At 41.9% G+C, this 12,414-nt stretch overlaps 1 protein-coding gene across 1 annotated transcript in view; it reads right to left on the bottom strand.

Annotated features, from left to right (window-relative positions):
- COL4A1 (collagen type IV alpha 1 chain) overlaps positions 1-12,414 on the bottom strand; it is a 594,749-nt gene that overhangs the window by 118,420 nt on the left and 463,915 nt on the right. The window contains exons 31-33 of the mRNA XM_078657555.1: positions 11,331-11,444; positions 10,013-10,180; positions 6,086-6,175 (exon numbers count right to left, since the gene is read on the bottom strand). Coding sequence (XP_078513681.1) covers positions 6,086-6,175; positions 10,013-10,180; positions 11,331-11,444 — 372 coding nt within the window. The remainder of the gene's footprint in view (positions 1-6,085; positions 6,176-10,012; positions 10,181-11,330; positions 11,445-12,414) is intronic.

Raw genomic sequence — 12,414 nt, 5'->3', positions numbered from 1 at the left:
GCTGTGGCAGTGAGCAGAGAGTTATTTCTAGCCATTATTTCCCAAAGTAGGAATTTGATTTTCAGACACACCAGAGATGAGCTGAGTATGCCTCTTTCTGTTTCTGAAGTGTGCTGTCTAAAATAATACACTAATTCCGAGAAATATTGGATTAAATTAATTTACTTTACACACAGCAGGCATATTAAGGCAAGCAGTTGGCTTTGCGCTGTGTCAGCGCTGCCCAACATGATACGGCCCTTATTATTTAAAGTGATCAGAAACAGCAGTTCTGTGGTATGACATGGTTTATAAAAAACACAGTATTATTATTAGCAAACCCTTCGCATCGATAAGAAACGTGATAGAGAAAGTGGACTCTTTTGTCATTACTTTACCCCTAACACTTTACGTTTTGGGAACACAACATTTTCAATAAAAAATTCTCATTATTCCATGTCGGGGAATAATTTTTCAAGCAACTCACCTAGTAAAATCCTAAGCAGATCTGAAGAGTCAACCTTGGTGTTGTGATTCAGTTGGTAGCCAAAGGATTTTTTTGTTACCTTTAGAAACTCCACGTCAGAGTTGAAAATATTAGACTGTATGCCAACACTTCCCTTCTTAGTAAAAACCAATTTTCTGATTGCATCTCCTAAATATTCTTTAGCACATGACAACATGCATATTGTTACACTTTGGCAAAACTAAGCACTTCTAAGCCCTTCCATGCTAGTTTTTTATGTCCATCACCACCCCCTTTTGAAATATTTTGGCCACCACAAGTGTGGAAGGGTATGCTCAGACATGAATCCCTTGCTCACTGCACCATCAGGATTCAAGCAAGCCGGGCCGAAGACGGCTGTAATGCCAGAAACCGGTCCCCGGAAGCTTGTTTCCTTTCCAGTGAAGAATTGGCTTGGTAGTTTGGTCTGCCCTGTTCCCATGATGCACTGGGCCAGGGACAGACTAATTTGCATATAGCCAGGTTCTGAACTGGGATGGTGCAGTGAGCTAAAAAACGGTGATGGATCAAGCCCTGATCTGTTGACTGGGTAGGAGTGTTCTGATTAACTCAGATACTCTGTCCATCACCACCCCCTTTTGAAATATTTTGGCCACCACAAGTGTGGAAGGGTATGCTCAGACATGAGTCCCTTGCTCACTGCACCATCAGGATTCAAGCAAGCCGGGCCGAAGACGGCTGTAATGCCAGAAACCGGTCCCCGGAAGCTTGTTTCCTTTCCAGTGAAGAATTGGCTTGGTAGTTTGGTCTGCCCTGTTCCCATGATGCACTGGGCCAGGGACAGACTAATTTGCATATAGCCAGGTTCTGAACTGGGATGGTGCAGTGAGCTAAAAAACGGTGATGGATCAAGCCCTGATCTGTTGACTGGGTTGGAGTGTTCTGATTAACTCAGATACTCTGTCCATCACCACCCCCTTTTGAAATATTTTGGCCACCACAAGTGTGGAAGGGTATGCTCAGACATGAGTCCCTTGCTCACTGCACCATCAGGATTCAAGCAAGCCGGGCCGAAGACGGCTGTAATGCCAGAAACCGGTCCCCGGAAGCTTGTTTCCTTTCCAGTGAAGAATTGGCTTGGTAGTTTGGTCTGCCCTGTTCCCATGATGCACTGGGCCAGGGACAGACTAATTTGCATATAGCCAGGTTCTGAACTGGGATGGTGCAGTGAGCTAAAAAACGGTGATGGATCAAGCCCTGATCTGTTGACTGGGTAGGAGTGTTCTGATTAACTCAGATACTCTGTCCATCACCACCCCCTTTTGAAATATTTTGGCCACCACAAGTGTGGAAGGGTATGCTCAGACATGAGTCCCTTGCTCACTGCACCATCAGGATTCAAGCAAGCCGGGCCGAAGACGGCTGTAATGCCAGAAACCGGTCCCCGGAAGTTTGTTTCTTTTCCAGTGAAGAATTGGCTTGGTAGTTTGGTCTGCCCTGTTCCCATGATGCACTGGGCCAGGGACAGACTAATTTGCATATAGCCAGGTTCTGAACTGGGATGGTGCAGTGAGCTAAAAAACGGTGATGGATCAAGCCCTGATCTGTTGACTGGGTAGGAGTGTTCTGATTAACTCAGATACTCTGTCCACCACCACCCCCTTTTGAAATATTTTGGCCACCACAAGTGTGGAAGGGTATGCTCAGACATGAGTCCCTTGCTCACTGCACCATCAGGATTCAAGCAAGCCGGCCCGAAGACGGCTGTAATGCCAGAAACCGGTCCCCGGAAGCTTGTTTCCTTTCCAGTGAAGAATTGGCTTGGTAGTTTGGTCTGCCCTGTTCCCATGATGCACTGGGCCAGGGACAGACTAATTTGCATATAGCCAGGTTCTGAACTGGGATGGTGCAGTGAGCTAAAAAACGGTGATGGATCAAGCCCTGATCTGTTGACTGGGTAGGAGTGTTCTGATTAACTCAGATACTCTGTCCATCACCACCCCCTTTTGAAATAGTTTTTCATGGACTGGCATATGAGCTTAGAAACCCCTTTATACATGATTTACCGGCATATGTTGGGTACTGAGCTTTCATATTCAGCCCTAAAGCAAGCCAACCACGTGGCAATTAAGGCATAGTGACTGTGTCTAATTAAGCGCTGTAATACTTAACTAAGATTTGACAAAACCAATTGAAAAAATGCAATCTTGGATTAGGCAGAAAACCCTCTCCAATTGAATATACTAAAGTTATATTCAGCGTATCTCAGCATTTGTCAAGTACTGCGATGAATAAACATTTTTGTCTCCATGATGAATTGCACGGAAGCCAGATCGCTAGGGAAACCAAGCAACTGAGAATGGTCCAATATTTCTGGACCTGAAGTGTCCTCGTCTGGAAACACTGCATCTGTTTTACTAGATACAGGTCTGCATGTTAACGAAATATTTTTGGAAGTGGGTGAGAAGCTAAGCACAGAGGCACAATCTGCCGTCCCAACACCTCGAACAACAAGGGGAGAGCAGACAATGTTTCCCCAGAGAGTGCACGTCCTCCTCATACCCAGACACCCATCCAGACCCCACCTCCAATGCCCAATACCCGCACTAGCCTTCGACAGATATGTACTACCTCCTCAGAGCAGGTAGTAAATATCTGTGTTAAACTCCCCAGAATAAGGGGAATTCTATGCTAAAGGACTTGTCATATCAGGTCCAGCAGGTGATTTCCCATTCTAGGCAGTTTATTTCCTGACCCCCCACCCCACACCCCACACCCCACTTCATTAGCATGATATTACTGCTCAGAATCGCACATATCACCACATTATCTCCCAATTAATTAACAGCATAGTCCCAATTAAGATCTTAATACATATGTTGGGGCCCAATTCACCAAGAAGGTTATATGATCAGGTTTGACTTACATTTGAAATACTAGTGACTTACTCATGGTTTTCAGGAGTAAGCAAGGACGAGTCTTGCCTTACGTCTGGAATTCATGATTATTACTAGAGCAAGTCAGAGCAAAGTCTTAATGACTTGTCCCCAAAATCTTTATAATAAATTGTGCCCAAAAGTCTTCTGCAAAATATGAATTCAACATAGCCAGCAGAACACCTAGGACCTGATCTAAAGACTGCCGTCTGTCAGGGTCAAAGAAGGCCTTATGTCAACCACCCTGACGGATTACTGCCTGCCATATCTAGAGATCATCGCTGGGACAGTAGTAATCTCTATGTCATCACAGGAATGGCCACCATGAAGGTTCCTCTAAAGAAAGTGCAAGTTTGGCACATGACTGGCATCTTTCAGGAAGCTGCACAACAAACAGTTTTTTGTTTTTCAAAAACAAACTCCCAAAAACAGGAGTTTGTAATTGAAAAACCAATGACCCCGACACTCAGGATATGTGGTGGTCATTTTTAGGGCGAGCATTCGAGACCTCTTGTATATACTTTAGTATATACTTATATACTTTAGTATATACATATATGTGTATGTACTTTGTCGGCTCTGGAGATCAGCCCTAGGACTTGTCTGCTTCCACTTAGGGACTTTTTTCTGTTCAAATGCCTCTATTTAACTGTCTTGATATAAAACGACCAGCAGAGGTCAGTAAAAACCAGAATTGCTTTCTGCTGAGGGACTTTCTTTTTTTTTATTTTCTAGCAACTGCCTCTATTTAACTTTTTAGATAGAAAACGACCAGCAGAGGTCAGTAAAATACCAGAATCACTTTAGCATTAGCTAGATTCCAGTTGATAGAAATTGTCTTCCACGAGCACCCGTAGACAATAATATTTTTTTGAAATCTTGTATTTTCAGTGAAATGACCACCGATTTTATATTAAAAACAGAGCTTTGATTATACCATTTCCCGCTGAAAGGCAATATTTCTCTCCATGCGTTCCCATACCTGGCATGTCACACAGTTTGGTGCTTACTTTCCCTCCATGTTAAAGAACAGTAGATGTTTCAGAAACCAGGCTAATGTGCTGCATAGCTAAATACATATAAGGTCTCAAAGGCGAGACCAATTGCATTGCAAATGCTTGTTTTTTATCTGTTCGAAACTGCCTGGTTTTTCCATCCGGTGAGTGGTATAACGTCCTTACTCAAACAGCCCATCCTCCATTGGCCTGTTAGAGTTAGCTTTCTGATGGTGGAGACAGCAGGACACGGCAGTCTGAAAGATGGTCTGCCATACTCTAAATAGGGTGGGCAGACCGTAGTTTGGCAGAGAAAGTTAATGCACCATGATTTTAGTGGATAAACCTGTCTGCCAAACTCTAAACTATTCCTTAATCTTTCGTCAAATTTAGCTTTTCTTACAAGAAAAACTCAATATAATTTTCAAAACTGCTCCAAAAGGTAAAAGTATTTTGCATGTTGCTTTGTCACAACAGATTTTGGGTGTAAATTCAGAAATTAATCAAAAATAATTTCCGCTCATTACAAGTTACTGTCTAGGCAGGTATGTGAAGATTAATATGAAACTGAATCTTAATTTAGCACATTTTAGCAATGTTTTTCTTTGAATTTGCTGATTAGTTGTTATTACACAAGATGTTCTATGTACACATGACTTTTGCTGTCTAAATATGGAGACTAACGTATTGCCAAGTGTAGGGATTTTATGGCTTTTATCCAAAATAAATCAATAAAAAAAAGAATATAAATATTATACCTCGAAAACGCAAATTGTTTTTTTAGGAGAATTTTCCGCAAAAGCTATAAAATGTGCACTAAGATGTAATTGGAAGAAAATGTTTATATATTTTAAGTTAATTAAATTATACAATGCTAATTATCATCTACATAAACCACTGGAATTAGATGGAATATGGGACACTGATTATCAGGAAATGACTGAGACAAAGGGGATCCTTGGTAGAAAATATTGAGAATATTAACAATATAATTATAATGATTTTAAAAATTGGCTGGTTATCGCATCTCGGTTGCTAGTAACAGCCTGCTGTTCCAGATGACTCCTCCACCCAAATTAAAAAGGGAAAGAATTTCTGTTCTAAAAATGTACGTTAATATAAAGGTTGAAAACAACAAACCCACGTCCACATGCTCAGACACACACACAAGAACAAAGGTACGCAGGGTCGGACTGGCCATAGCGGGCACCGGGCAAACCCCCGGTGCGCCGCACGGGTGGGGGCCGGTTTTGGGTCCCTGGGGGCCGTTTTTGTTACGGGGCAGCAAAATCGGCCCTGTACCAAAATCGGCCGAAAACCGGCCCTGGCAGAGAGCTCGGCGGCACCTCCAACACCCCCTCCCCCACCCAGTGGGGAGGGGGGGGCGACCGAGCACTGTGCCAGGGCCGGTTTTGGTTCCCAGTCCGGCCTGCAGGTACGCACAGAACTCTACTTTCCCCACTAAGGTGCTTCCACAAAGGACAACTCATGGCTTTTAGAACTTAAATCTTTTTAAATGGTCTAGCATCCTGAGGTGGAAAATGAATTACAAGAGTGTTGTTTTCATTAAAAATTGATATCTAACATTTGTAAAGTGCAGGTGTGATCTAATAGCCCCCGTTTCATTACCTCACAACTCGGGTGGTTTTGGAAACAGGCTAGACCCCATTAGAAGGCACTGTGTAAAATAAGTAAGGAACCTTTCTTACCTTTTTCCCCTGGGCCACCTGTATTGCCAGTTAACCCAGTTGGCCCTGGTTCTCCAGGCGTTCCCATGACTCCCATTTCACCTTTGGATCCTTGAAATAAACACAAACATGGGCAAAAATTACTTTCTCGAAATAATGTTTGAAGGATTGTCAGCTGTGAACTCTTGTGCTTTGAAATGTTGTTTTTTGTCTAATTTTCAAGTACCCCGTTTAGTTTTTGTGGTACTCATCCGAACCCAATTGCTGTAGCAGTAATCACCTTCTCCATTTCATACTCCCTCCAGGTCTTTTAGAGGTTCTGAGCCTTTCACATGAAACCATTCCACCTCCACAAAATCAAATCAGATAATGGTCTACAATAGAAACATATGTATGGTCCTAATACCGACAGCTAAAAGGCACTTACATGCCATGCTAATGGAAGATTGTGCACTGTATGTGCCGTTTAATAAAAACAACTAAAATTACACAATTACCTTATGTTGCGTCATGGAAATATACATATGGCTTTCACCATGTATTGCAGTTCTCCTTACTTCCACAAGGGAAGCACAGGATATTCTAACATTAGTTCCCAAAGAAGGAATAACCAAAGACACAAACACAAATAGGAAATTTAGATGGATTTTGTAGACTGCTGTACATGGGTGATCAAACACTTTTTGCATTTTAAGACCCCCTTAAATGTTGCCCATACTAAAAATTACAGACAATAAGGGACATATTTATGAGCCACTTTACGTCGCTCTTGCACCACGCAATGTGATGCAGGAGAGATGCAGCATAAAAAAGAGATTAATGAAGCCACGCAAGGCCACCTTGCGTGGCCCTGAGTGGCTTCATAAATCTCGAGTCATGCAACACAGAGCAAAGCGGCGGGGAGGCGTTTCCATGGGCGTTGCGTGGGTGTTCCTATGCAACATCCATGGATTTTGCCACATTCTCAGATTTACCAGAAGTGGTAAACCTGGAAATGTCCAAAAACGTATGCCTCCCCCGGTGAGGCGTAACGGGGGAGAAATATGGTTGTTTCTCCTCGTTTTTACCTCTTTCTATGTGTACTGCAGAATGCAGCACAAATAGAAAGAGGAAAAAGCCTGGGGATTGTTTTTGTGCAGGAAGGAGCTCCTTCCTGCACAAAAACAATTCTACTTACAACGCAGGTACCCTTGAATCATGGTGCAAGGATGCTGGCATTGGCGCTAAGCAGCCAAAACTACGCCAGTGCAGGGAAAAGGACAGGAATGCACCATATTGCCTTAAATACGATGCATTCCAGCCCTTTCCCTGTCACACAGAGCAGCACAGCAAGGTGACCTGCTGCGCTGCCCTGCCCTGTGTGGCTTCCCTATAAATAGGCTACTAAGCATCTATAATTTTCTAAAAACAACGGCGCTGAATCGTTTATTATTTTTGGAAATCAGTGCTGCAAGATGTCTTTTTACGTACTCTTACATGCTTTTGTCATTCCGCTCCAATACGGCTAACTCTCTATTAGTAAAAGCGCAATGAGGGCAGTAGCAGCTCCTGGTGGGAGTGCTACCGGGCGGTGACTGGGGCGGGGCAGGGTGGGGGTAGTAAACACCGGAATACGGATGAATGCAGGTAAGTTGACAATTAAATCAATAAAACGAATTCCGTTGCGTGCGCTGCGTCGACAAATGCAATGCAGCGCGCGCAACAAAATTTGTTTTATTGATTTGTCAACTTACCTGCATTCATCCGTATTCCAGTGTTTACTACCCCTCACCCTGCCCCTCCTCCGCCCCATGTCACCGCCCGGTAGCACTCCCACCAGGAACCGCTACTGAATGAGGGCACAGTGCTTTCTGTTTGTGCTATTTGCATTTGATTATGTCTTGAATATCATAAAATATTACTATTTTATTCCTATTTTAGATGTTTCAGGCATATTCACATGCAGTGCTTCATTTGTAAAATAATAAGGGTTAGGGCCCTGACTGACCAGTAGGTCACTGCAGCTTTCACCACCCATTGCCCCCGTCATCGCTGCCAATGATGGCACCAAAACGACTACTAACCATCTCTCTTGCCTGGAAGTGCGATAGTTCAGATTACTCCAGGTCCCCAAAGCTAAATGAATGGTTCGGGATGCAGGTATTATTAGTTTTTTATGTATATTGTATTCCTAAATAACCGTTGTTCTGCTCATCTCTAAATTAGATGAGCAGCCCACCATGTGGTAGACTGTCATAAGTGTGGTGTTGATAATTAAGTGCAGGTGCACAGCACTGAAAACCACGGCTCTAATTAAGCAGTGCTCATATATAAGAGTATGTAGAAGAGAACTACTGGAGTACAAAATGCTTTTAGGAATAGGTCCAGAAATCTTTAGCAGTGGGTATTTACAAGTTTCATTATTATATCGATTTTGCTTTCTCTAACTATGGGGGAATCATGACACAATTGTCTGATTGTTAATCCAAAGTAAAGTCTTTACATCATTTCTAATAAATGAAACAAATCTGCCTTGTTGTATCTGCTTGTATGTCTATCTCATGCACATGAAATCAAGGTGTGCGACAGTGCCCCAATCGATATGGCTAAATCTATATGAATCAGATTTATATGCCATTTTAATGCATGTAGTACACAATTTCATATGCAAGACCTCTGCTGGCTTGTTATTATTAGCCTCTTAGCTGTGGTTTACGGTTCCCCCCTGCATAGGCATTTGTCTGGCGGCCTATGCTGATTGCAGGAACATGTTTAATATTGGATGTAGAATGAGGCCTTTCTATTCACCTTCCAAATAGGGGAGGCACCAGTTGTGATCTTAGTCCCATTGCATAATTTATGGACTTTTTGTGAAAACTATCCAAAATTATGCATTTTAAGTGAAATTACTTTTGAAGGAATTTTACATGAAAAACAAGGGCAAGGGGGATACATTACTTAGCAAAGCTTTGTAGGGTACGAGTGGGGGAATTTGTAGCCGTAGCACACATCAGTTTCACATTTCCTGAAAGACGTGTTCTACTCAAATCAGTCTTCCACGGGAGAACACTTACACAAAAAAGCGTTCTGTTAAAAAAACACTGGGATTTTCAAATTCCTATAAACGAGTATTATGCAAGATAAGATCTTAACAAGAATGTTGGCTTGGTTTAATTGCAATAGATTTGGCGCATTTGATGATTTTATGTGTAATTGCGGGAATGCCACTTTGAACCTATAAAATTACTGAATTTCAGGTAGGTTCGTGCTTTCATTTCCTAATGCAATTTAAAATCTCAAAAGACATTGAGGTTTGCAAATTATCTGAAAGGCATGCAGTCAAGTCCTTGTTTTCCCGTCCTATTTGTTTAATTTGTGACCAGGGACAGATTCTGCCGCAATAAAAATGAAGAGGAATGGAGGATGGATGTATAGCTTTCAATTTTTAAGATTTAAGGGAACTCTTGGGAATTCGTTTTAAACTTCTATAGAATGTTCTCTTAATTGTTGCTCTCACTCCATTTCTGTTCCTGCTGGACCGTTAGCTCTCCTTTGGTACTAATCAGATTCTACTCTTCTATCTCAAACGCTAACAAGGTCAAAGTTTATCTTATTATCCTTGGATACCTGTTGTCCTATGGGCAATTGTTTCTTAAATTGGTTATCATGCAGTACATTTTTAAATCAGCCACATACATCAGCGGTGCTGTTAGCTAATGGTTCATCTAGTCTCTTGGGTTTTATGATTATCCCTAAGATCATTGATTCACCGTCAAGGACCCTGAGTGGACAAGTGCCACACAAAGAGGAAGTGTTGACATTAAATCTCCCAGTAATGTATCTTGACATGTTTTCAAATTAAATATGATAAATGAGCCCTTCTTGCGGATCAGGTAGATGGTAGTTTGCAATTGTTTCATAGTGATGTGAATCTTACAGCATGTTAATGAACATAAAAAGAACTCTCACCTTGATAACCTTGCAGACCTTCTCTTCCAGGTTGACCGGGTGGGCCAGGTAAACCGGATACTCCCGGAATTCCAGAAGGTCCGGGAAAACCCTTATCGCCCTTTGGTCCTGGCATGTCCAGCCCTGGAAATCCTGGGAGTCCAGATTCTCCCTTTATCCCTGGAGGTCCTAAAATGTGTGATCAAAAAGCACAAGCATTTATTTGAATGGGGCAGTGTATATTCACATTAACTACTCAATATGTTTTCCATTAAAGGTTGACATGATTTATGAAATAAATCATATCAACAGAACTAAATAGATCATGTGTAATTTCAGATGGAGCAAAGGGAGAGACAAGATGGAAGAAGTTGCTATGCACAATAGACTATGGCAGGGCAAACCGGACTCTTTGTTACACTTTCGCCTCTAATACCATCCCTCCCTAAAAATTATTTCCTCATTATGGTAAAATACATCTAATAATTTATAACTAAACAATCTGCTACCTTATTTCAGCAGTGCTGAAATAAGAGCTGCTGTTGGTGTTACCAAGTTAAATTACGACCGTGACCCATTTTGTCAACGTCATAGAATGAGTAATTGGATTGACCCCTTGGGGCTTAAAACTGAAAACTACAGAATACACAAATTGCAGCAGGGGATTTGATACGTATGTCAGGGCGCTCCGGGTGGAAAACAAACTTCAAAGGGCATGTAAAAAAAGCAAAATAGAAGGGGTATCTATCAAACAACAAATCCAAAAAGTACTGGAAAAACTCCCCAAATGGTCAATAAACACCCCCCAAAATTATAAATGCAAACATGGAATAATGTTGTGGGATGTAAGCAAACATTGTTTGTATTTTCTGTGAGTTACGTGCCTATGAAGTATGAGCTCCATCTCATTAGCATATTAATCTATTCAATTAGCAGCAAATAATGAGTAACACAGGAGTCCCTTTGGTCATTGAAAAATGACTTCACGATTAAATTTTTGTTGATGATTCCTGAAATAGTTTATCCCTGGGAGGGACAACTGCTTTACAGGACAGACAAGGGAGAAAAAAAAGTGTGCATGATTGAGTGTAGGTTATCTGAGGCTGGCAGGTAATAAGTGGAATCAAAAGGAGGTTTGCCCAGAAATAATTTGCATTAAAAGATGTGTCACCTAATGGCTACATAATGCCCTAATAAACATAACATAGATAACATTACCTTTTCATACATAGAGATCAAATGTTGCTACTGGTTAGCTGGTAAACCTATCTACAAAGGTACAATATGAGGCTCTGCTTTCAGTCATATATCAAGTAGGCACTTTATTTGTCGTTTGTACCTGTCAACCCAGGAGGTCCTTGTGGTCCGGGCGGGCCTGGTGAACCTTGCTGGCCCATTCCTGGTACACCTGGGGCACCAGGTGCGCCTGGTTGTCCAACTCGACCAGGTTCACCTAGACAGAAAGTGCAAGTAAGAGGTTTTACACATATTTTTAATTTTACATATTAACATTACAAATAACAAATGTAATTGTTTGTTACTTTCATTACCTCTTCCCCAACAAGGAAAGCTCCCCAGACTTGTTATTGAGCTATTCAAGCTTTCAAAGACTGCACACAATTTAGCTTCTCCTCTATGTAACTCACGCCTTACAGTTTGGATGGAAAATCTCCTGAATGGAGCCACACCCTGTTTTATTTCCCTGTGATTTCTGATTTTCCCTCCTAAATCATACAAGCCCACTATGTATTCTACCTGGAAACTGACCTGGAAGCACAGAACTGTTTACAGAGATAGAGGGGCACCTTGAGTGCACCCATCTTTTCAGAGAGGGACTACTGTCATCTCTTTGCAAGATGTGGGGGACTGTATGTATTGGCGGCACTATGTAGTGAAGGGACATGCATTTTTACTGCTACACATGAGGAGGAGATGCTTGTGAGCTTCCTTTTTGTAAAAGTTACCTTTTTTATTTATGAATTGGGGTACTTAAACTCTATATTCTATGGCTCATATACTGAATAACAGCTAGGTTAACATGCATGTCTAATCAAGACCATAGTGGAGTTCATTGGATTCTACATGTGTGGCATATAAAATTATAGTTGGCTTTGCATGAGTCTACCAAGGGTCCAATTTAAATCTGGGATCCTGCATGTTCACATTCCATAGCGACCTTGATACAGTTGATCCTGTGGGAGGGGGTGCAGGACCACATGGCCCTTTCAAGAAGTCACTGCGCTTCTTCCTCAGAACCACCTGTTTTTCACCATCATCTTGCCTCCATCTACATACTCAAAGGATCTCGCACCTTTGTATAAAGTTAATACTCATTCTCCCCAAACCAGCTGTAGCCAACTGGGGCGAGACATTTACACATGACAATCATGCAGCGCTCATGTCTTCTGGGGTGGATAAACTTT

The sequence above is a fragment of the Lissotriton helveticus genome, chromosome 8, assembly GCF_964261635.1.
Source record: "Lissotriton helveticus chromosome 8, aLisHel1.1, whole genome shotgun sequence".
NCBI lineage: Eukaryota > Metazoa > Chordata > Amphibia > Caudata > Salamandridae > Lissotriton > Lissotriton helveticus.
The sequence above is the reverse complement of the archived record's forward strand: the minus strand, read 5'-3'. Positions and strand labels throughout refer to the sequence as shown.